The 25,997-nt window shown below is 47.3% G+C and overlaps 1 protein-coding gene across 5 annotated transcripts in view; it reads right to left on the bottom strand.

Moving 5' to 3' along the window:
* DOCK1 (dedicator of cytokinesis 1) overlaps window positions 1-25,997 on the bottom strand; it is a 531,830-nt gene that overhangs the window by 51,213 nt on the left and 454,620 nt on the right. For all 5 annotated transcript variants that reach the window (XR_006701760.1, XM_045439228.1, XM_045439230.1 and 2 more), the window contains 5 exons: window positions 23,428-23,513; window positions 23,087-23,243; window positions 17,355-17,395; window positions 15,824-15,914; window positions 11,834-11,953 (listed from right to left, as the gene is read on the bottom strand). Coding sequence is in view for 4 of the 5 variants with exons in the window: in XM_045439228.1 (XP_045295184.1) it covers window positions 11,834-11,953; window positions 15,824-15,914; window positions 17,355-17,395; window positions 23,087-23,243; window positions 23,428-23,513 (495 nt within the window). In the remaining variant the exon portion in view is untranslated. The remainder of the gene's footprint in view (window positions 1-11,833; window positions 11,954-15,823; window positions 15,915-17,354; window positions 17,396-23,086; window positions 23,244-23,427; window positions 23,514-25,997) is intronic.

Here is a 25,997-nt window from a genome sequence, read left to right as displayed (position 1 = left end):
TTTCTGATGAGAACACCTTGGAAGATATTTCAGTACCAGAGAGAAGACAGATTCAATGCGATCGAGATTTAGATTACCTCCGTGAAAGATTGGCTTTAACTCGTGGGTTTGAACTTCTGCCTTAGCTCCTGCACTAGGCTATGAAGTTTCCCACAGCCCTGAATGAGAAAGCATCAGATCCACACACACCTTTGTTTTCTGATTTGAAATCCTTAGTCCACTTTATCGCATCCTTGAAATCGCTAGTTACTTGCCGCTCGGAGAACACTCTTTCCTCTGTCCCTTTTCTTCAGATGGTCTTAGCTACACTCTCTTGAGATGATAACCTTTTCTCTACCATTCTGAACCTCCCAGTAACCAGGAAGTACCATTTCTTCAAGTTTCATGGATACAAACTTTTTCTTTTTTTTTTTTCCTTCTGGTGAAACTCCTTCCTTCGCTCCATGACAACAGTGGCTGTGGAGAACCGATCAGCTATTGATTTCCTATGGAGAACCGCACAGTTGACCCACAGGACGACAAGACTGGCCTCACTGGGCATGGGAGCCGTGGCGGATGACAGGCTAGATGCCAGCCAGGATGACTGTCCCTTACTATTAATTCAGGCTGTCGATGACTCACTGGCACAGCGTGGACAACTCTGGTTGAATCCACTTAGTAGCTGTAACTGACTCACTGGTGAAGATGTTTTATGGGATGCTTGAGTCTCAGTTATTCTTCCAAAATTCAGCTGTTTTTCCAGGCAATTGTTGGGGGAAGAGTCATATTCAACTGCATCTGAATTTCCAGTGTCCCACATAGGTCATGGACGTTTGAATGGTTGAGGATATGCAATGGTAGGGAAGAATCCAGAACACTGGTCGAGATCCCTCTGCACAGAGACGAGTGAGGTCTAGCTTTAGGTCTTGCCCAGTAAGCGAGGCCAGGAGCCTGTGAGTGACAGTCTCCTAGTCCCTCTAGGATGAAGGGTGGGAGTCCCCAGGGAAGATGCGTGTCATGAGAAGGGCCATGGTGACTCGAGGTCTGTGGCTCAGCTGAAAGAATAGAGACCCTTGTAGACACCCACCCTCTCTCCAGGCCTCTTGCTCTTTCTTGGGCCAAGCTACGTCCTTGGTCCTCCTGGTGTTTTCAACCTGCGTCAGCTAGATCAAAGGATCCACATTTTTGCAAAGACATTTCTCAGAGAGAGCGAGCGAGTCAGACCCCCCTCTCGCAGCCCAGCAGGTGCACTGTCTCTGTGGTCTGCGGCACAGGGCCGCCCGATCTGGCAGAAACAATGCCGTCTTCTCCTTGCACGTGCAGGCACAAGGCGAAGTTGGCATCTAGAAAGCCGGTCAGATGGGGCAGGAAGCCAGTGGGAACTGGGACTTAGGCAGGGCATAGGAAGCCTTTATGAAAAGGTTCATAAAGGATTTATCAACAATAAGCCCTCCCCTCTGGTGCGGTCAAGTACTCAAGGAATCACTGCCCATCTAAGTCACGTTCACTAATATGGCTTGTTTCTCCCCACAGAAACTCTTTGCCTGTCAAAACAGAAAACTATTTGCTCAGCTTTTAATGCCCTGGAAGGAAACATATAAAACGCAGAGGTTTTGCATTTTTTCTTCAGGCCAGGACATCTGTAGTTCTGCGAGACTCTGAAAAGCCTACATCAGGCTGCAGGGAAGGGATTGTGCTCCTTGATTCTGTAGGTAATGATTGGGCATCTACAACGGGAGCAGAGAGAACAGAGGGAGAGGAACAAAAGTGAGTACAGATAGCTCTTCGAGGAATTGTGTAGACAGGAGGAGACTGACAGGCAGTCAGAACAAGAGAACTTCTTTTAAACATGGGGGAAATAGGGTGTGGCTGTAGATGGAGGTATATTAGTCAACAGTGAGCAAGGCGCTGACATGACACGGGCGGGACAGATGGGCTGGCCTGGCGTCCTGGGATGGGCAGGGAGGTCCGGGACACAGGGTAGGAATGTGGAGAGTCCATCCCTCGGAGGAGGGAAGCAGAATCTATGAGCGCAGACACAGACCAGTGGATGAGGGTAGGCCAGGGATGTGTGGAGGTCAAAGGGGCATCACAATGCCCGGGTAACCGCTAGCTGGAAAGTCAACTCCTTTGAAAAAGAACTGATGCGTGACGGGAACCTCATCACTCAGAACCACTTTAACTGCCTTGCAGGAAATAGAACCTCCCTGGACTTAGCAGAGGCGTCTCTTCCAATGTTCCAGCCACATGAGGACGCTGATCCTCGCCCTGTCCCCAGGCGTCTCAGCTGTGCTGGGTGCCCCGGCTCCGCCTGGCATTTGCTCTTCTGACCCTGACCCATTTAGTGGAGGCAGCGTGGGATCAGCTGACTTCACGTTTCCGGAAGTGCCACCACCCTTTCCTGATCCCTGCTGCCAGTGACCTTGCCCCAGGCCTCCAGTTCACAGGCCACCTCCCAGTGGGTCTCCGTCCCCTCTGCCCCCAACCAAGTAGCCAGAATTACCCTCTGAAAAGAGGAAAACGAATCACTGTTGCCTCTTTGCGTGAAATCTCTCTGGCTCCTTGTGCTTCATGGAGGAAATCAAATCTTCAGGGGACGTGCAAGGCCACGGGTAAACTGGATCTCCAGTTCTCTACATCCGTGTGTCTCAGGATCCCTCACCCCCCACCCCGCAGACATATTTCTTGACTTCCTCAGGAAAGCGAGACGGCCTCAGGAGCCGTGGCCTTGGCCCTTACCTGTGCTGCTCCCATTCTTTGCAATTCCTGCCCTTCCCAGCCATTGCCAGGCAAACTTTATCTTATTCTTCAGGAGCCAGTCGAAATGCCACCTCCTCCACGAAGCTTGCCCACTCTCCCTAGAAGTAATCACTCCCATACCTGTTAGACAGGTAGACCCAGCATCCACCAAAGTGTCAGACCAGAGGAAGGTTTTGTGATTTACCTGTTTGCACATGACCCCCGGGGCTCGACAGGGATGCCTGGAGGCTGGCCTCTAATTCAGGGGCGCCCCTGGCACCAGTAAGGCCTGGCAGTGGGAGTACTTGTTAGGGGTCCTGCAGAGAGTGGGGAGTAGTGTTGTTATGGACTCTAAACATTGAATTTGCTCATGCCTTGATAAAACATAATTTTTTTTTTTTTTTTTTTATATAGGAGCAAATCATTATTAACATGATCTCTTTGAACATGTTAGCAGGTCAAATCTTTTCTAACCGAATAAATTCTGGCAAACTTCAGGATTTTCAAAACTGTGGAAATGCTGAGCGTAATCCAGGAGGAGGGTGTCGTTACGTGCCCGTCCTCGCAATTCCTCTTAATAACCCCTGTGCTTTAAAAGGGAAACTAAGAGGATGAAAACATGTCACCCCACATCCTCAGAGAAGAAATCCAGCCACTTCACCGAATGCAGAAACTGACTCCCCAAATCCTTATTTTTAGTTCACAGGAAGACGCGAGATGCCTCATTTTTGACTTGGGCGCAAGGCAAAGTGCGAACTTTGTCAAGGAGAGGTTATTTTAAGGGAAAAGGAAGCCAGGCTCCGGGTGGAAACAGTCACAGAGCTTCACGCAGCACATGGGCTCACAGTCACGATCCCCATTGATCGGGACTGCCAGGCTGCCTCTTGGTTTCGGAGGTGGCTGAACGCTGGTTAATGTGGACTCTCTCGCTCGCTCGCTCCGACTACATTTTCTTGATAGCAGGGCTTCTATTTTTGACTCATCCTCCATAGAGAAGCCTGGTAATTTTCAGTGAAGTACTTGGATTAAGGGCTTTATTGAAAATTACTAGGCCTCAAGCAAACACAATAAGACAGACAATACAGAGCATGTTCAGGAAAGAACGCCCGTCTGCAGGGATAAAGCCCGACAGAAGGCTTTCAGGGGGACGCTCAAACGGGTGGTAAAAACAGAATGGAAAGGGAGCTAGGAGTGGTTATTAGCCTGGGAAGGAAGAACCGTAAAAGAATGAACAGGGAAACAGATGGAAATGACGTTTTATGGAGAGAAAGAAAAAGATGAAAAGTCCAAGAGCCTGGCTGAAAGACGTTCAAAAACTTTTGAAGACGATAGAAAAGCAAAAATAGAATGACTTCGTGTGGAAGAAATAGAGAAAGATAACCGTACAGAATTCAAAAGCCGAAGTGTCCAATATAAAGCAGCAGAAAATCCATTCAGCACTGCAGCTTTTGGAGCACAAAGACAGAGAAACTTTTAATACGCTCTGACCCCAGTCCCTTGTCCTCCGCTGTCCCTGCGGCCTCGGGGACGCTTTCCACGGGCGGCCGCTCCTTTACTGCCTGCCAAGGTCTACCTTGGATTCTGTAAGTCCCTATGTCCCTTAGGAAGCCGGATACATTTACAACAGTGCAAATGAGCTCTAGAACGTGTACAGTTTCCACGTATTAAGGACATAATGAAGATTTCCTTACGGACACAGGGACACAGCCACATGGTGACAGCCTGTATTGATGGAGCTTTAACTGAGTCATACTTTTGCCAGACTGAGGTCCTGTTTTGCACCCATTTTAGAATCTCGTGATCCCCAGCCTTCAAATTCAACTATGGCGTGAAGTCCCCCTGCCTGAATATATATTTTTAAACCAAAACTGCATTTTCTCCCCCTTAAAAGGAATTAAATGTAAAATCAAGCCAAATTCTTGTGACTTAAATGCTCCTGTGCTGCGGGAGCGTGAGCAGGAAAGCACATGGAGTTTGGGGTGCAACCCGGGTCAGCTGTTAAATCCGAGCCTGTGGCCCAAACCAGGTGCCCTCCCAGTGTGGTTGTCCTGCTCGCTCCCGGGATGAGCCCCGGCAATCGTCCTGACCGAGGACTGTCATTTCTAAAAGACGCACAGAGTCCAGGAAGGAAAAGCCGGTCCAGGTGTTGGAAGACTGTCTTTGTCTGATCTATAGCCTCTGCAGCGAACGCGGTACTGAAACAGGGTTAGCGCCAGGCTCGGGAAAGGAGCCGGTGGAAAACAGCCCTCCCCTGAAACCCACGCACTGCAGAAATGATGCCACAGATCTGCCCCTTGAGACCTGTAAGGGGCTCAGAGTCTGGGTCAGGAACCAAGACCCCACAGAGGAGACAGACGTGCCCAACGGAAGGTACTCTGTGGAACGTCTCAGTGACGGTGGCCTTTTGCTCAAGCGCTGGCCAGAAGGCTCTCCATTCCATAAAAGATGAATCAAAATATGGCAGGGGTGACAGTGGGGGAGGGGGAGGCGGTGCAGGGGTAGGGGCAGGGGTGTGTGTGGGGACTCCCTGCACTTTGCATTCGTTTTTGTTGTGAATCTGAAACTGCTCTAAAAAATAAAGTTTACTAAAAAAATTTTTTGCCTGAGTGTTCAGTTTGTAGCACCAGTCTCCCTTGGAGGCACACGAGCATCAGACACAGCCTGCCCGGCCCGGCCCCCAAGTAGCTTGAGCCAAAGCGGGGCCCGGTGACTGCGGTGGTCCCTGGACCAGCTGCCTTGTCATTACTGGAAGCTGTTTAGAAACACAGAGCCTCAGGCCCCACCCAAGACCTACTGAATCAGAATCTGCATTTTAACAAGACCCCCAGTTTTCTTAGGGGGGCCTGAGAAGCATGAAATACTCAAAGCAGGGAGATACAGGATACATACAAATAGTTCCAAGGCCAGGGCAGAGAGTGCCAGGGGAGGGGTGGGGAGGCACCCTCCTGGATGGCTGGGGTGGGGAGGCTCCAAGGTGAAGAGAACAATAGGGGCGGCCGTGCCCTTCCACACCCAGGGAAGACCGTGGGAAGTCCAAATGGTTGGGAATCCAAGAGCATGTTCTAAAAAGTAAGGCAGGATATTGTAGGTAGAGAGAAGAGTGCTACAAGGGTGGGGGGCTCCTGCCAGCGAAAAGCCTGGATCTGCCTGTGGAGGGTGTGGTGGGGGCCCCAGAGGTTTGGGCACCTTTGAAGTGATTCAAGCAATGATACTATGGCCACTTTGTTAGAAAGTAGAGTGGTGACCGCGGGAGGGAGCAGAGTCACAGGGATGGGTGTGGGGGGCCCCCGGAAGAGGCTGAGTGATCCAGCCAGGACCAGAAGCCCCGGAAGGTGGAGCTTATGAGGAAGGGACCACTCAGTGGACTGGCTCGAGCAGCGGCCCTTCTACCCAAGGACCTGACTTGTTCAGCAGTGCCTCAGGGAGGATCCCGGCCAAGCCAGTGCAGACACGAGAGCTAGTTTGTCAGGGGCTCTCATTCCTGAAGGCACTTAGATATACAAACCACAGTGAGAAAACCTGATTCATCCTTAAGGGCTTGGGAAGCCGATAATGAGATTATGATGGATTTTGGTCAAAGCACAAAAGAAAACAACATACCTGAGGGGCATGAGTCTAAACTTTAATGATAAAGTAAGATAAAATAAAGTAAAATAAATAAAGTAAGAAAATAAAAACTGCACCTTGCTCCAACAAAGCTATATGTTGCTTTTCTTGATTTAGATTTATTCCTCCCTTCTTTGTTCCTATCTCTTTCCTAATCCTCTCGAACATTTGCCTTGTGTGTATTTCCTTCAGAGAATCCTTTGCCATAAAGGAGCCCCTAACTCACCTATCCCTCCAAATTCCCTAAGGTAAATAACTGCCATACTCTTTTTAAAAATGTATTTATTTTGAGAGAGAAAGTGTGAGTGGGGGAGTGGCAGAGAGGAAGAGGGAGGGAGAGAGAGAATCCCAAGCAGGCTCTACACTGTCAGTGTGGAGCCCAATGCAGGGCTTGAACTCATGAACCACGAGATCATGACCTGAGCCAAAGCTGGATGCTTAGCTGACTGAGCCAGCCAGGTGCCCTATAAACTAAACATCCTCTTGAGAGTTTTTTTTTTTTGCCAAATTCTAGAAATAACACTGGGTCACAAGAAAAAAAAAATCTAATTTTGAGGCTTGTTATCATGTTTCCCCTTGTCATTCCGACACAAATTCTATTATTTCCTGGCTTTGGTCCCCATGTTCTAATTCTTTGAGATATAGTTTAGTTTTTCAAATATGCACTCAGCGCAAGGAATATATGCCAACAGGCACATAAGCAATACTGACTGCCTGTGACAGCCCCAAAGGATGTGAGAGTAAAGCTTCCATTCACACCAGCAGATGGATGGATGTGCCTGTGGACAATGTGTTTGTTTGTTTGTTTTTTTAATGTTTTATTTATTTTCGAGACAGAGAGAGACAGAGCATGAGCAGGGGAGGGGCAGAGAGAGAGCGAGACACAGAATCTGAGGCAGGCTCCAGGTTCTGAGCTGTCAGCACAGAGCCTGATGCGGGGCTCGAACTCACAAACCGCGAGATCATGACCTGAGCCGAAGTCGGACGCTCAACCGACTGAGTCACCCAGGCGCCCCTGGACAATGGTCTTCGTGCTCAGGGAGGACAAAGTCTTTGGCTCTGATCTAATATATCTGCAATATTATCATTTCAGCATGTAATCAATAACAAAAAATTAAGTGAGACAGGTGACATTTGTATCAGTTGCTCTGGCTGCCATAACCAAGTACCACGGGCTGGGTACCCTAAACTCATTTATTCCCTCGGAGGCTGGCAGTCTGCGATCTGGTCACTGGCTGGATGGCTTGTTTTGAGGCCTCTCTGCGTGGCTCGTAGATGGCCCTCTTCCCACTATGTCCTCATACGGTCCCTACTGCGGGGGTCCTGATCTCTTCTCACAAGTGCACTAGTCCTCATGTTACCTCGTTTTACCTTAATCACCTCTTTAAGGGACTTAGGTCCAAACACAGTCACATCTGGAGGTACTAGACATTAGGACTTGAAATTCTGAACTTCTGGCAGAAACAATCCAGCCCACAACGACAGTCTTTCACTAAGTCCGACAAACCCAGCGTGTTGCCTTATGCTGACAGCACGTCTCAGCTCGGACTGGCCGCATTTCAAATGCCAGTGACCACACGTCCCTCGTGACTCCAGGACTGGGTCACTCAGGTTATAGTCCCGTCTGCTGCCTGAGTGCTGGCTCCCCTCGTGCCCCTGCCCAGGAGCCCCCCTGCATTGCCTGAGACCCTTGTCAAGCTGCCACTGGCCCCGATACTTGCCACCCATCACCCAAGAGCCGCTGTGAGGTATTTTCCCTCCAAGACGACTGGAATCTGGGAATGGAGATGGACATGTGTACATTTAGGCCCCCCAAAATCAAGTTTGGCGAACTGTTGCAATGACCGCAGCCCCAATCTTACTCCAGTATATTCAGAAAAGGCCCAGAGGATGTTTCTTCTCAAATACTGCAAACACCCACACCTGGCAGGGAGGCCGGGGTCTCCGTCTTATTTCCTAAAGGAAAGCGATCCTAAATCTGGCACAAAGTGCCCAACTCTGCAGTCTTCTGCTGTGACCTCCTCCCTCCCTCCCTGGCAGCCTGGGCAGATTTCTGGGGTCCTAGCCACGGGAACAGGAGCCCATTTTCTCACCCTGCCCACACCATTCCCGACCCCCACCCTAACCGAAGGAGGAAACTCAACGACGGAGAAACAGGGATCAGGTCCCAGCACCAAGTTCTGTGAGATACCTCTGTCCTCCCGTGTCCCGTTGTGGGGCGCTGTACTATGTAGGGATCTGTGAATATTATCTTTTTGCGAACATACACAGTTAGGTAATTTCCACGTGTGTTCAGAGTCCTCCATTCGAACCCCCGACTCACTCGTCTACTTAGAAGCCCTCGTAGACGTGGGTACCACACGTCGGTCTTCCCTTCCAGACACCTCTGTCCACGGAGGTCCGCTGCGGCCCTGGGATCTGCTTCAGCCAATGACACGGGCAGAAACACGGGGGTCATTTCTGGAAAGTGCGTGTAAGGGCCGGGCTGGTGACTCACTGTCCCTTCCTGGCTGCGTTCCTTTGTGGTGGGCCTCTCTGCCCACCTGCATCCCGGGAGACGACCAAGCTCGTGCGGCATGAGTGAAAAATAAACCCGGGTGCTGTACAGTTCCTGGGTCTTCAGGAGGCTGAAATTCCAGCGTCTTCCAGCCCATCCTGCCTGACGTGGGAGATGAATAATTCCTTCCTCCTGTTATCTTTGTCCCAGGAAATGCAGCACTTGCTGATGCCAAAATGACTTTTCTAATTGCCCAGGCACTTCGGATTTCATCTCGGGAACTTTCTCCCTCACCTGTGCTCATCACGCGCACGTCAGCTGCAGACGGATGGGAGGGGGACTTGGTTTTCTTTGAACGCTCTTGCGGAAAAGTTACAAATACTCAGACATGGCTTTTCCACCCTTTTTGCCAGGACAACTCTAACCGCTGCTGTGGAGACGGCCGTCCTAAAGTGAGACGCGCAGGTAGACCCGTTCCGACTCCACGTTCACCAACCGGTCACTCTCCCGAAATCCTCTGTGTGTCTCCTCCGGGACACACGGACAGGGGAGGACGGTCCTTCCGTCCCTTTCTCTTATTGCAGGTAATACTCTGTCGCTCGAGCATTTTCAAAACGAGGATTTCTCACTCTTGGTGTTTCTGACACTTCGGGCTGGATAGTTCTCTGCCGTGGGACTGTCTGCGTATCGCAGGACGTTCCAGAAGCATCCCCGGCCTCCATCCACTGGAGGCCAGAGGCATCCACTCCCTGGGCCATGCCAACCTAAAAATATCTCCTGGGGGTCCCGGGTGAGAACTGCTGTTCCAAACCGAACACATCTCCCCCCCCCCCCCCCCCCCCGTAGGAGGCTGTCTGCCGGAAATGAAAAAGACCTTGTTCTTTGACTTATTATTTATCGGAGGCCACTGTCCGGCGACAGGCGAGCCTTTCTCACTATCGGGAATCGCTCTTAAATGCTGAGTGTTCATTCTTTGTACTGATTTCTCTGTGCCCCCAACGGATGGCCACCGGGCTACATGTCAGGCACTGTTCTGAGAATCAGGCGCGCTGTAGGAAGAAGTACGTGTGGCCACCACACTCTGGCACCGACAGCCTACGGAGAGACCGGCTGAGGAAACACACACGCAAGCTGCTCACTGCCAACCGTAGCCAGTGCTGTAGAGGAGACGACACCGCGGGGGGTAGGACGGGAGGGGGGCATTCGAGCTGAGACAGGACGAAATCAGACAAGGGCAGGAGGGGCAGAAGCCCGCTGGGCAGAGCCAGGAGGGGCCGGGGTGCGCGAGGTCCCCCGAATTTGGGCGATGTGGCCAAAATACAGGGTGTGAGGGAGGGAACGAGGGATGACGTGGTAGGAGAAGTCTCAGGGGCCGAGGACATACTGCCACCGTGACCGCCCAGAACGGCCACGAGCAAAGGCACACGTTCCTTCGGCCCCAGTGGCCTCTGGCCCTCTCCGGTCCCCGGTCCTGCTCTGCCCACCCCACAGCCTAGAACACGATAAGCCAGGAAGTCATCGGGGGAAGGAATGGCTGAATCAGCCCTGTTTCTTTTAGCAGTTTGCTGAGAAATAGGGTCCCCCTGGCTAAACCAATAACATTGTAGTAATTGGCCTTAATTGTGGAAGTGTCTCATTGCTATGAAGAAATATATTCTGTGCTACTACAGGACTAGGTGTAATCCACAGAACATTTCCAAGTGGCCTCTGGGCAACCTCCATGCTATTCTGAATAGTTTGGCTTTTGCCCTGTGTCAAGGGCAGTGGGGAATGAACAAAACACACATTGTCTGTTCAAGAGGGTTTGATTGATCTTGACGGCCACAAAAAGAGGTGGCCGTCATCCTTCCCTGGTATAAAGTGTTGTTTGGGGTGGAATTGAGTCCCCTCACCCCCCCCCCCCAAAAGAAGTGTTGAAGTCCTAATCTCTGGTTTCTCTGAATGTGACTTTATTTGGAAATAGGGTCTTTGGGTGTGATCAGTTAAGATGATGTCATAGCGGATCAGGTGGGAAATCCAATGACTGGCGGGCTTGGAAGAGGGAAATCTGGACAAGGAGACACATACAGGTGGACCCTGGACTGATGTGGCTACAAGCCACGGGACGCCAAGAATGGCCAGCCACCCCAGGAAGTAAGAGAGAGGCATGGAACAGACCGTCCCATTAGTCACTGTCCCGCAGACAGCACGACCCTGCCAACATGCTGATTTCCAGCTTCTAGGCTCCAGAACAGTGAGAGAATAAATTTCTGTCATTTAAAGCCACTCAGTGGGTGGTACTTCATCACAGCAGTCCTGCAAAACTCACAAGTGCCCCCATGGATTCTCTGGTCACCTTTCTCAGAGTGGGGAAAACAAAGGCAGGTGAACGAGATGGGTTATAAATCCTGATGAAGCCACACAAGAAGCTCCGAAATCACCTTGGTGGCAGATTTTAAAAACGTCCAAAGCTCAAGTAACTCCTTTTTTTTTTTTTTCTCCAATAGTTACATCTTATGTGACTCACACAAACTACACTGATAAGGCCTATTACTGGCTGATTAAAATGATGGCAGGCTTCCTCCCCATAGAAGTCAACGGAATAAATAATTTTGTGGGAGCCAGTGAATCTAGAATCCGCCAAAACGGTGCAATACTGGGCTTATCACAGGATTCACTTTTCAGGGAGAGCAGAAAAATCCCAAGTGTCAAAGGAACGCATTAGTCCTGAGTGCTCAGAAACTCCCCCAAATGGGTGTCCCAGACCTGGTTGTCTCCAGCAAGGACCAGCAAAATTCTTGTACTTTTTTAGCTCCTTATTTTCAGAGCGTGTATAGAAGGAAGACCGTGGGGTTTCTTGGTAGGATTTCTACTCGGAAGGGCCAGCTGGTGAGCCATGCATAAAACCTTCCAACACACAACCTGTAACAAACTTCTGCTTGCACGAACATCACCTGCCATGAAATGTGTGCTGCAGGAAGATACACGTATCGAGAAAAACACAAGAAAAACTGCCCTTTTTTTTTTTTTTACCTTGCCTTTGTCGAAGTAGCGGATGATCTCCTGATAGAGCTGTTCTTTCAGCTGTCCCTGTGTTGTCGCCTGGTACCCGTCCCGCTGGGTGAGGTGGGCCGCACACACGTCCTCTGACCACTGGGGCAAAAGCAGAGCATGAGAAGTGCCAGGCGAGGGCACGCCCAGGGCCGCCCCATGCCCTCCCGTGGTCAGAACGCACAGTGAGTCCCGCACGCCCTGCACGCACGAGGTCACACGGTTCCAGGGCCACTCGGGGCTGCTGTCATCAGGCTGCTGGGGCCTGGAAATGAGGGCACAACCTCTGTGCAGAGGCCTCACGAGGAATGAAAGACAAGAGGGAGGCAAAGCCAGGCCTAGAGTCACGCGGAAGCGAAACCGGCAGGTTCTGGAACGCACAGAACCGTCAGCTTGCTGAGAGTGTGTTGAAATACCTGGGATGAATTATGAGCCACGTGACCGGGGCTGTCTCAAGTGAGGCATCCCGGGGTCCTGGACTCAGTCCTGAGACACTCAACGTTTTTCCTAAGCTTATTTATTTTGGGCATTGGGAGAGGGAATGAGCAGGCGAAGGGCAGACAGAGGGGGACAGAGGATCCGAAGCAGGCTCCGTGCTGACAGAGAGAGCCCAATGCGGAGTTTGGACTCACAAACCGCGAGATCGGGACCTGGGCCGAAGTTGGAGGCTTCACCGACTGAGCCGCCCCGGCGCCCCGTCCTTCGGCAAAGAAGACCCAGGGATCTCACACACCAGTCGTAAATCAAGGGAACCTGGTGGCCTGTCTTTGGACCTTTGGCTCTGGGCTCGCTGCCCATCACCCAGGCACAACTCGATCAGTGGATGTGGAAGTGACAGCGGACCCACAGTATAAACAGGAGACGCACAGAGGTCTCAGCAAGCCGGGGAGATGCACCAAAGTGAAGGCAAGCTCATCTGCTGTGTCGGCTCATGAACTCGGGCTCCGCAAAACAGTGGCGTTAAGTATAAGGGTTCAGTAAAATTCATCATTGGGTAGGAGCTACTGTGTGCAAGGCACGGGGTCAAAGACGAGTCAGAAGGCGCCCTGACCCGGAGACAGTGCTAGGACAGCTTAGGGCACAATGATCTGTAATAACGCCACAAAATGTGTTCCATGAGCATTAAAGGGGAAGAGGGCTGAGTACGCACTGTCGGTGGGGGCGGGGTCTGGGGATGCTCCTTGGAGAAAGTAATTAGAATGGACCTGCTTATCAGTTGGACACAGGAGGTAGAGTTTGACCCGTAGATAGGCCAGCAAAGATGCTGCAAAGAAAGCAATGGACCCCCAGGCCGCCTGGAACAACGTAGGGGTGGGGGTGCCCCACTGGACCCAATGCTGTTCAGGCCACATCTGGAGCAATGACACCAGCCAGGGTGACACATTTAGGGGCAGATTAATGAGAGTAATAGCTGTGATCGGGCAGAGGCCCAGCAGGACTGGCCTGCTAAAATGGGGAGCAGGGGCTCGGGGAGCATGGTGAGGCTTCCCAAGAGGCACCTCCTGCTGAGCCCTGGGGGCTCCAAAAGGGCCCAGAGCACGGGGCCAGAATGGCTCCCCTGCTCTAGAAATGTCAAGTCAGGGTGAGAAACATTTAATCAGGCTGCAAAGGTTTCACCTTGAAATTAGACTCGCCTCTACTGATCACAGTTGGCTGCTACAAAATCATTAAATTATGGAGTTCTCACTGCACAGCTAGATTTCTATTCTTCATGGGGGATAAACGTACAATTTTAGATGATTCTGAAATGTAACAATAAAATAAATAAGAGAGTTGATTTCAAATAACTTCCTTGGAGTTTAAAATCACTTAAAAAATATTGAAGAGGGGAATGAAAGTCCCTCTACACCGTCCATTTAAACACTGATATGATTTAACTTGATTACGGGGACTCAAGGCTAATGCTTGCATTGGTCTTGGTTTAGGCAAAATAACCAAAGATTATATTTGAGAATTTTAGCTAACGAACAAGAATGTATCTGTCACGTTGAAGGAAAATTTTCATAACGAAACAAATAACGCCTTCATTAAGCTGATTAACCAGCTCGAGTTCACACTGAATGCTGTATCAAAATATATTTAGAAAAAATTATGAAATGTAACGATGCAAAAGATAGGGAGAGAAATTATAGAGCATTTTGCCATTTAACTGGAAAATTCGGAGCCCCAGCGGAAAAGATAACGCACTTGGGCCTATGGATTTGGGTTGTGAAACACACCCTCATGTGGTCTGTGCCGAACCCATCTGCATTCAATAAATTCAATGCGTGAACAAATGATAGTTTACACACATATCTATTTTATGTTCACGTGCACACGCGAGCGCTTATGTACTATAAGAGAGTGAGGGTGAGTGAGTAGCTTGTCAACCCCATTTTAATTTTCCTGGTGAAAATAAATATCTTCATAGCTGCAAAAATGCCTTACTACTGAAATTTGGGTTGCTAACAAATGAAGGCCATTAGAATTCGCAGTGGCATGGCTGGTGTCAGGTCTGCTAACTGAAATCTCTATCTTTGTACATTACATTCCTTGGGAGAGCTTTATGTGGGGTGAAGCCAGAGGAGGGTTTACTGATGAGTGTTGATGAGGCACCCAGACTGATCCTCCTCCTGTTTTCCTTGCAATGGACCCTTTTGTTTTCAGGCAAAGCTACGTCTCCGTACTCCAACATCTCCACAGCAGCCGGTGTGTATTTGTAACACCAAGAGATACTAGATATTTCAGGGCCAAAGGCTGGAAGATTCTTGCTGGAGTTTCACTCTTAACATAGTGTCCTCCTTAATGCTTCTCAACACCCAAAAGACATTGCTTAATGCCTGTTTTAATGTGATCTTCTCTGGTTTTCTTTCTTTTAGTTTTTGGTGTGTGTGTGTGGGGGGGGGGGGGGGGGAGGGGGCTGGCCTGAGTTTGAAAACAGGATTCCTTGAATGAGTGGTCTTTATGTTGGGTCACTCAACTAAATTTGAATTCTCCTAACCGTTCTTGTTGATCCAGTTTGTAATTTTTCAAATTTTTTTATAAGGATGTAATGGAAAAGATGATCTAATGATTAGCTAAAGTATTAATACATAAAACTAGAGGTTGTATAGCATTTCCTTCACCTATCTACTTATCCATCCATCTGCCTACCGACCCACCCACCTACACATTTATCCATCCATCCATCCATCCATCCATCCATCCATCCACTCATCCATCCATCCATCCATCCACCCACTTACCCATCCATTCACCCTTCCGTCCATCCATCTATCCACCCATACTTCCATTTATTCATCCATCCACCCATCCATTCATCCATCCATCCATCCATCCATCCATCCATCCATCCATTTATTTACTGTGGGTCTACTCAGTATAATTAACTGGGCTAGAATTGGGCATCAGGGAAGAGCATGAACACATTACTGCAAACAAACATTCAATGTCAAAAGATATCTGCAAAACAAAAGAATCATCACAGCTGAACGTTGTCATGCCAGACCTGTGCTCAGGAGCAACACTCCATGAGAATTAGGCAGGAGGTGTAACGTCAACTGATGGACTAATAGAAGATCTCAATGTGAATGCTTTGCTAAGATAATTAGGGATATGTCTCATCCTATCCTACCCTGAGCTGTCGCAATTCCTTCTTAACTGATGTTATTCTCCACTACCTCTGAGTTCTGCTGGCATGAATAAGGAACCGTAGAATCTCTAACTCGCTGCTAGCCGACAGCCCAATGATGGCTGTTTACGATGCTCAGTGATAATTTGCTATGACATCTTGTTAAATCTGCATTCAGTAGGGCCAAGCCTACAATCAAAGTAGCTCCTAAATATGTCTTTGTTTATGTCACCACATTTAGTCAAAATCCATAAGATCTTAAATCATAGGTTTACTGAAATTTATCATGGGCAAACACAATTTTAAATAATCTCAGAACATATAACAACAGAATCATAAAAGCGTGTAGTAATTTCTATTACCTTCAGAAGCTTTGCATGGAGAAGCAAGGTATAAGCTGCCTCCGTGTAGTTATCACACTCTTTATGCAGGTCACACAGCTTGTACAAATACCTGAGGTGACGAAATAGACAGATATTTCTCACATGGGAACACATCATTTGTGCTGAGGATTGCAAGAGCTGAATTCTACCTTCACCAGTGCACCATATCTACACCTTCTTTTTACAGTGCTCACAACTCACAATGCCTTGAACCCTCTGGGTGCAGGAAGCACTAAGAAAAACCAACAAGAGAAATATACAATCATATATTAAAAAAAATTTTTTTTAACGTTTATTCATTTTTGAGAGACAGAGAGAGACAGAGCATGAGCAGGGAAGGGGCAGAGAGAGGGAGACACAGAATCGGAAACAGGTTCCAGGCTCCGAGCTGTCAGCACAGAGCCCGAAGCGGGGTGCGAACTCACAGACTGCGAGATCCTGACCTGAGTCGAAGTCGGACGCTCAACCGACTGAGCCACCCAGGCGCCCCCTATACGATCATATTTTTAAAAGAATTTTGAGTCCTCCCTTTTCAGGATGAAAAGGAAGCTGGCACAGGAAGGCAGAATTGTACTTTAAGGGTTTCTCATTCTTTTTAATCTGTTCCAAAGTTTTCTTCTTATATTTGAAATGAGATTACGATGTTTGATTGTGATTTCTTACATTTCTATTGAATCCAAACACACACACACACACACACACACACCCATAAAAATACAAATCCATAAAAATAAAGGGCTCTGATGATCACAGTGAATGTGATCAAAAGAATTTCTTTGCCATTAAGATATAAAGGTTGCTTTTTTAGTATAAAATAAACTACATTTTGGATTAAAGAATCTAGTTGTTTTCCCAAAAGTTTATTAAGTTTCTATGGCATATTTTTATAAGGGAGAAAGGAAAAAATTTTCAGAAATCAAGTTAGACAATCATGCTTGATGTAACAAACACATCATTAAACGTGAATGCCATGTGATGTATCCTTACTTATTCTGCTAAGTTATAGTCTTGCTAAATATTTGACACTCGCCCCCTAAAGGTGACCAAGAGAGGGGGCTCAATCGCAGCCCACCCCTCTAGAGAAAAAGGCAAGTGAAGGAGAAAAATCCAGCAGACAATATAAAACATCGGAACACAGTGTCAGTTAAAGTAAGAATGGACTGAAAAATTATACTATTGTCCATACGTGATAAAATTAAAATTGGATTTCTCACTTGATCATATGGTTGTCTCTTTTCTAAAAGGCCATATGGGTCAGTCAAAAGATACAAAAACCCTGTGCAATAATAATTTATGGCTTTTCGCTAAGGTGGCTAAATATGACCGTCAAAGCTCCGTGTTGGTGTAGATAAACTGGGCCAGGAGTCAGAACACATCAAACTCCACCTTGAGGGTTCACGATTCCTCCAAGATAAACCCCCACAGTTAGAAAACATTTGTTAGCATGGACGTAACAAACAGCACTTCTAATAAACATGCAGAGGTACAAGCAAGCATGATGCCTACCTACCTTATATACATTTCTTCTCTTTCAATTTCTTTGTAGAAATTCTGAAAAATCAAACCACAACACTGTTTTGAGAAACCTGTTCTATATAAGATGTCACCTGCGGGTTAAATCATCACGGTTCTTCACTTTGTGTCAAACACAGCCAAATGGACCCAGCCCCTTGGTTTAGAACCATAAATTCACATAAAATGCGAAATTCACTTTTTGAGGGGGCAATTTTAATGATTCCGTTTCTTGCACTGTGAGGACAAAAACCTACTTCTGTCATTGAAGAATCACCAGTCGTTCGTTAAAAAATGGTATTACCCAAAGATATGACGGCTTAGCCATTCTTAACTGTTGTAAAGTCATTAGAAGATAAAAAAAAAAAAAACCCAGCAAAGATCCCAAATTTGGGAAGAAACCTGAACGTGATTTAAGACATGCTGGGCCCAGCTTTGGCAAGAGTCCCTAGAAGGCAACATGGTATATTCGAGATGTGTGGTGATTAATGTGGTAGCCACCAGCCACATGTACTCAAATATAAATTAAATTTAATTAAAATTAAATAAAGCTAAACATTTGCTCCCTCTGTTACACCTGCCATGCTCTAAGGGCTCAGTAGCCCTATAGGGGTTAGTGTTACTGTATCTAACCGTGCAGATATAGAACATTCCCATTCTCACAGAAATTTCTATTGGACAGTGCTGTTCCAGACAGAGGGACCTTCCAAACCATAGTAATTAAGTAAGTAAACAAACAAACAAACAAATAAATAACTGGTTGCCATTTGAACAGCACCTTCTGTATACGCACCAATGAAGAAAGATTAATGAGCAGGTTATAAGCAAGGGGTATTTCTGCATATTGTAAAATATCTTCTGGGCGAGCATGAAAATTTCTATCAAAATGGTATTTCTTAATGTAAACGTCTCTATAAAGACTTTCAAAACTTTACCATACACAAGGCACCAAAAAGGTGCAGAACAGTCACCTAACCAAGCCGAATGGCAGGCAACACCACGGCCGCTTTCGGCGTGAAATTTAGCACCTGAATCTGATGTGCTGACTCCGGGATCAGGGCCTGAGATACCAGTGAATATCACTGCTATAAAGGAGTCCAATTATCCCATAGATGGCGTAAGTTGTTTAATTTCATTAGCAACAAAAGACACGGCCACTGGAACTGATTTCTTTGAAAATTAGTGATAAATAAATACAAGAAAGAGGGGCACCTTTAGAAAATGCTCCAAGATTTTCATATTTTGCTGCATCTGAGATGTTAATGTCCTCTGGTTCATACGCTATGGCTCAGTAATGAGGATATTTTCAGCTGACAACTCAGGGAGACGTAACAAAGAGAATCCGCATCAAAGGCAGAAGATGAGCCCTTCCAACTCCAACTCACCAGTATTTACAAGCTACGACTGCACACCATCCTATTGTGCGCTCAGATTTTTAATCCTTTCCTAAGCGTTTGATCATTCGCCTTTACAATTTCACAACGGGGATATCATGCGACCTTTATTCCTCTCTCACGGATATGGAAATGTCTTCCGTTTCCTGCCTGTGCTTAGTTCTGTTCCCTTCCTAGGACTTCAAAACCTCTCTAGAACTGAAGAACGCTCATCTCAAAACCGTTTCTATATAAAACTGTGGGTTTCTTACGTAAAAGTTCACGTTGCTCTGGCGCCCCACTTCTGGGCTCTGTCGACAGCACCTCCCCCCCCCCCATTGTCCCTTCTCTCAAGTCCCTTCCACACTGGTGCTCAGGCTCAAGCTCTACCAATCTCTGAGCAAGCCTTTCTGGACCAGACCCTCTAACACAAATGCATCACTATGCACCACTGATCTTCCAGAACTTACACATTTGCATCATATACCGGTGCTGTACTCCCTCCTGAGTACTAAGATTTTTAGAATTCTCATGAGAACCACTTTAATTAGCATTGTAAAGGGGCCATGAAGAATGCCACTTATGTCTATAAAGTAACAGTGAGTCCACCACTCTAAGAGAGGGCTAAGTTGATGACGGCATAGAAGAACTTGGTCACACACAACAAAATTACCAACCAGTAACGAAAGACTGCAGGATTATGAGGTGACAAGGAAATTCTACTGAATTACAAATTCACAAATTCTGTCCACGGGGAACTATGATCCAATGTCATGCACATGTGCTTACAGGGAGGTGTTCGTGTAGGGGTACTTAGGTCATTGGACAGAGTGACTGCTCATCTCTCATTAAAAAAAAATTTTTTTTTAACTGCAAGGAAGAGTAAGACATTAATGAACCCATATAACTAGAATGTTCCACTCACTCCATTAAAAAAAAAAAAAAAGCAGTGGGGTGCCTAGGTGGCTCAGTAGGTTAAGCAGCTGACTTCAGTTCAGGTCATGATCTCACAGGTCACAAGTTGAAGCTCTGCATTGGGCTCTGTGCTGATAGCTCAGAGCCTGGAACTTGCTTCAGATTCTGTCTCTCTCTCTCTCTCTCTCTCTCTCTCTCTGCCCCTCCCCTGCTTGCACTCTTTCTCTCTCTCAAAAAAATAAACATTAAGAAAAACAACACAAATTACAAAATAGCACTGGGTCTAAAGGAAATTTGCCAATGGGCTTAAAGGGCATCAATAAATCCTATGTTCTTTATTCTTTTAAAAAATTTTTTAATTTTAGGATTTCAAGAGAGTTTCTGCTTAGTGATAAATGGAGTACATTTTATATATTACTAATGGATGTTTATACACCTATATGAGATCAATATACATCTATTTCATAAGAAAAGTACCAGGAGAAAAGGTGAAAATGGTCCACAGATTTAAAATATATTTATGTTTTGGGGCACCTGGGTGGCTCAGCTCAGGTCATGATCTCACGCTTCATGGGTTGGAGCCCTGCGTCAGGCTCTGTGCTGATAGCTCGGAGCCTAGAGCCTGCTTCGGATTCTGTGTCCTTCTCTCAATCTGCCCCACCCCTGGTTGTACTCTGTCTCTCTCTCTCAAAAATAAATAAACAAAACAAGATCAGAAACTTTAAAAAGTTAATAAATAAAAAATAAAATATATTTATGTTTTTACCTCTGTGACTAAATGTGAGCTGAGTAGTGAATATTAAAAAGCCTGTCTATAAAAACCTGGTTTTCTTGTTTCTCTTTAATCCATAGATCAATTTTATTTTTAATTAAAAAAATGTTTAATGTTTATTTATTTTTGAGAGAGAGAGAGACAGAGAGAGAGAGAGAGAAACAGAGAGGGAGACGCAGAATCAGAAGCAGTCTCCAGGCTCCGAGCTGTCAGCACAGAGCCTGACGCGCGGCTCGAACCCACGAACTGCGAGATCATGACCTGAGCCAAAGTCGGACGCTTAACCGACTGAGCCCCCCAGGTGCCCCTATTTTATTTTTTAAATGAAAGACTTGTGATAGGTTGAGAACCATCTTGTGATCCCAGGCATTGGTTAAGAATGGAACACCTGACTCTTCATAGAATGATTCAGGATGTTCCAAGTTCAACGAAGTTAATGATGTCAGATAATCTCAGGAATCCTGGATGTGATTCTTGATTAAAGCCTAGCTAGTGCTGACAGCACTAACAACAGGTACGTGCTGAGTGAGGCTCCGTATGAAAGAGGAACAGAGGTTAATCAGGAACTGTGACTGCAAGTGGCATTTCAAGAGCTTATTTTCTGACCCTGGGTCCTGATGATAAAAGGCCACATTCACAGCACATCCCCACTAGGTTTCACGTCCTGGTGAACACGAGAGATCTTGCTTTAAAAAAAAATAGTATTCTCAGGGGCGCCTGGGTGGCGCAGTCGGTTAAGCGTCCGACTTCAGCCAGGTCACGATCTCGCGGTCCGTGAGTTCGAGCCCCGCGTCGGGCTCTGGGCTGATGGCTCAGAGCCTGGAGCCTGCTTCCGATTCTGTGTCTCCCTCTCTCTCTGACCCTCCCCCATTCATGCTCTGTCTCTCTCTGTCTCAAAAATAAATAAAAACATTAAAAAAAAAAAAAATTTAAAAAAAAATAGTATTCTCAAACATCGAAGTTGGAAAGCTAATAAATGTATTAATAATTCTTCTCTCTGGACACAAATCAGCTTCTTAGATGCCCTTAGAAATCAGGAGGAAGAGTATGTCCATAGTAGGGAATGATTTCAAAAAGGTTTCTACTTCTCTCCTGCAGGAAAATATTGATTTCTAGCTTCATGGTAACCATATTAGCATCACAGAAGTAAATTACTCTGAACAAAGGCAAAAATGCAGGAAGACAATGAAGCAAGGGCCAGGGCATTCCTGTGCAAAAGACTGGGGCCTTTACCTGAGGCAGAGCTCACTGCTATGCTACACACAATTAGCCTACAAGTGAATGTGAAAGTCAGCACAGCAGGAGGCCAGATCTCAGGGACGGAAGCCAGAAGTCAGTAATTCTTCCAGTTGCCCAAGACCCTTATGAAACATATGCAAACATATTTCAATCTTTTAAGCTGATTCTTTCCTCGGCTGTGGCCAGTCTATTAATGAGACCAAAGACCTTCTTTATTCTGTCACAGTGTTTTGGATTTGTAGCATTTCTTTTTGATTCTTTCTTAGAGTTTCCATCTTTCTGCTAATTATATCATCTATTTCTGCATAAAGTCTCCTTTTTCCATTAGAACTCTTAACAATTTAGTCATGGTTCGTGGACGGCAGTGGCCAAGTCTACCCAAGCCATCTGCTATCCACAAGACCACGAGCTAGCTCCTTGTGGCTGCCGTAATAACTCACAGTAAACCTGGTGGCTTAAAACGACAGATATATATTCTCTTGCACTTCTGGAGGCCAGAGTCTGAACTCAAGGCTTCAGCAGGGCCGCACGCCCTCTAAAGGCTCTATCCTGCCCCTTCCAGCTTCTGGGGGTGGTGGGGGTGGGGGGGTCCAAGTGCCCCTGGGCTTGTGGTCACATAACTCCGGTCTCTGTCTCCATCTCCACATGGACTTCCGTGTGTCTCCTTTTCTGTCTCTCTCTCTTTTTAAAATGTTTATTTATATTTTGAGACAGACACGCAGAACGTGAGTGGGGGAAGGGCAGAGAGAGAGAGAGAGAGAGAGAGAAAATCTGAAGCACGTTCCAAGCTCCGAGCTGTCAGCACAGAGCCCGATGCAGGGCTCAAACTCACAGACTGCGAGATCAAGACCTGAGCTGAGGTCGGCTCCTTAACCGATGAGCACCACCACCCCCGCCTGGCGCCTCTCCTCGTCTGTCTCTTATAAGAACACTTGTTATTGGAGTTAGGGCCCACCTGGATAGTAATTCAGGATGATCTCCTCTGGAGACCCTGAACTCAATCACATCCGCAAGGAGCCTTTTTTTCCCAAATGAGGTCCCGTTCGCGCGTTCCGACGAGTGGGATGCGGACCTATCTTTTGGGGGCCATCATTCAACCCACGACAGGACATGCTTGCCACCTCCTAATAGTGATGCCCTTGAGACCTATAATCAAGGAAGGTGCTACCCTGGTTCCAAAATAAGATGGCTCTTCCTTCTTAGCCACGGGAAGAACGATGGGAAACACCTGGAGGGGACAGGATTTTGCAGACGTGTTTACAGTGGATCTGCAAAAACAGCCCTTCATTTTCCCTTCCCCTGCAACAGACGAGGCAACAAGCAAAGGAAGTTCCGTGGCCAGCTGTCACGAGGCTTCTGAACTTTTTGAACACAGTACGTTTCTGGCTTACTGTGAAGATTGGAAATTTAATTAACTTGCATTTCACTCACCAGCACGTTGACAGTGCAGCTCATACGATTTTCTTTGTTCTCATCATGCATGATGGTTCTATAATCCAGGAGTCTTTCCATCAGGCGCACAACGAGTTTTACAAAAGTTTCTCCTGTTTTGGCGAGGTATTTGTGTTTCCTGCAGTGTTCCAAGAGGCTGAAAAGTAATTATGCACACGTTGTTAATCCCTCTCAGAAAAAGAAACTTGACTGGTGCAATTTAAAATATTTCCCATTATTAACACGTTTTAATTATTTCTGGGCTACAAAGTTCATTGTAGTCTAATTACAGTCTCCCTGTCTCTATTCTGACATAAATCCTACTGTTAATCAACACTTACATTTTATCAAATAACACTTTGTACTGTTCATCTCCTCTGCCTCCTTCCACTTCATGATCCAGCTTGGTGATGATCTCATTTTCAAACTATAATTAAGCAGAGGAAGCGTAAATAATCAGCATGGCGGATATTTCATTTTATGACTGAGCATCAACGGCACGTAAATCGGGGAGAGATCATCATCAGATAGTGACCCTACGCCTTTGAAACCTGATTTCACGTAAGAGGTACCATCCCCAACCCCCTAGAGATGTCTGATGATCCCCTGCCACAGGGGGATTCTTCCATTTCCTTCCCTGGTTAATGGAGCCTAAACATGTACAGTCTGATGGGAGGAGCAAGGAGCAGAGAAAAGAAAGGCGAGGGAACCGTAGGACGAATAATCAAGGAGCAACGCGAAAAAACGTCTCAAACTTCATCTCCACCAACAAGTAACATCTAAAATAGCTCGTTGGTTCCTGGAAAAGAACAGATGGCGTTTCACTTGCCAGCAAAGAGTTCTCTGCAATCACAAAACATCGAAGGGGCCACTTCACTGCCATTCCTTGATGGGTCTAGTGAAATACCTCACTTGGGTTGAAAAAAAACATAAAACACAGGAAGGACAGTGTCTCTACAAGACCAGCAGACGTCTCGAGAAGGTCCATCTCTGGGTCTTTCCTTGAACACCCCAAAGCTTCTGATCAGATTTCCAGAGCAAGGCGTGGGAAAGGATCCTCAGAAATGCTCCCTGGACCGAAACCCTGTCTCTTGGAGTTTTGGGGAAAACTCTAAACTCTGGAGAGGCACAAATCTCCAAAAGGTTTTCACAGGGGTCATGAGCCTTGTGGCTGACAAGGCTGGAAATAACTACCTAGATAATAATGGATCTGAGTGCTCATCCTCACTGCCCAGTCTCCTGTCCCTGGCAGAATTCAGGGCCACCTCCATACAGGATTCTCGCCAGGTAAGCACCATGTTGCACGAGCCCTGAAATTACCCATCGACTTGGGCCAGGAAGGAAGGAGGCCCCTGAGAGCGTTAGTTCCCGTAGAGCAGGAGATCACCACACCGAATTGAAAGAAGACTGGCAGAGGAATTGAGGGAAACAACGGCTAAATTCAGGGTACAGAAAGCAAGCACACCCTCCATGTAGGCAAGGGTCTCTAGGATCCCTTTAAAATACATGCTCAGTGGGCACCTGGGGGGCTCAGTCGTTGAGCGTCTGACTTTGGCTCGGGTCATGGTCTCACGGTTTTGTGGGTCCGAGCCCCGCGTTGGGCTCTGTGCTGACGGTGCCCAGTCTGAGCCTGCTTCAGATTCTGTGTCTCCCTCTCTCTCCCTCTCTCTCTCGGCCCCTCCCCCACTCGTGGTCTGTCTCTCTCTCCAAAGCAAACAAACAAAAACAACATATATATAAAAAAAAAAAAAATACATGCTCAGGCAATGCTTTCCAGGCTGACAATCCCCCGAGTCTCCCGCTATTACCAGGATCCTATAGTTATTTCAGCTGCGTGACAGACAGAATTTTCGTCTCTCCTGGTCTCTTCCAGAAGGGCCCCTGGTGGTGATGTTCTAATGGGAGGACCGTGTTACGTGCTCATGAATCACTGGAGAACGAGTGCTAGACTGGAGCTGGGGAGGGCTTCCTGTGTCAGCAGAGGAGTGGTCCAGCCGGTCGCTGAGACACAGACTGTGCTCTTGGCCCCACAAGCCAATGGATGGACACGTTCATCTGAGGGCTCACAACAGGACTGCAGGCACCACGGGCTGCACTGGTCAAGCAGGGTGCCGCCGCTGCTGCTGTTGCAGGGGCGGCTGACTGTGGCACCCGGGGGGGCCGGAGGCAGGGGGCCTGGGGAGACCCAGGGAGGAGCCTCAAACAGGCACAGACCGCCTGATCTGATCAGGACTTGCTGCCTAAAGCCACAGTTCTATCGCACTACAGATGAGGCGGAGGCTTAAACAGGTCTGGAGAAGAGTATTGATTCTTGCTCAACATCAAGGACTCAACAACACTGCAAAACTCTGGACCTCAGTGAATCCTGCAATTCTCTTGATCTCTCCATCGTCTCCTCCCCAAGCAAACACCCTCTTTTTTATTCCGTTTGGCCTGAAAAGTTCAGGGATTTTAGGAGCACAGGAAAAGAGGCAATTCTAGCGAAGCAGAAAAAAGAACTTGGATTGTTTTCACCTGGAGCCTCGTGATAATGACTACTGTAAAATCAACCACCTTTTGATACTAACCCACTAGGACTTTGTTCTTTACAGAAATTCCTCAGAAGGTGGGGCCCTTTTGGAATCAAATACGAGGCAGATCAGGTGCCATTAGGCTACAAGTTGACGTTTCCAGCCAATCCCATTTCCCAGAGGGTACCACGATGGGAGCACCGTAGGGAAGTATTCGGTGGGTGCTGATTCTTCAGAACAAACAACGGAGGGATCAAATAAGACTCAATTTAACCAAAACACACGACCGCAGGCCACACATGTTCGACGAGCACACAATGAGGAAGTCACCGGGAATCCAGGAGAGTACGCTTCATCCCAACATGGACAAACACACACAGGCATTTGAAACCGCTCATCGC

This window comes from Leopardus geoffroyi, chromosome D2, assembly GCF_018350155.1.
Source record: "Leopardus geoffroyi isolate Oge1 chromosome D2, O.geoffroyi_Oge1_pat1.0, whole genome shotgun sequence".
Classification (NCBI taxonomy): domain Eukaryota; kingdom Metazoa; phylum Chordata; class Mammalia; order Carnivora; family Felidae; genus Leopardus; species Leopardus geoffroyi.
This window is presented reverse-complemented; position numbering and strand designations above follow the sequence as displayed.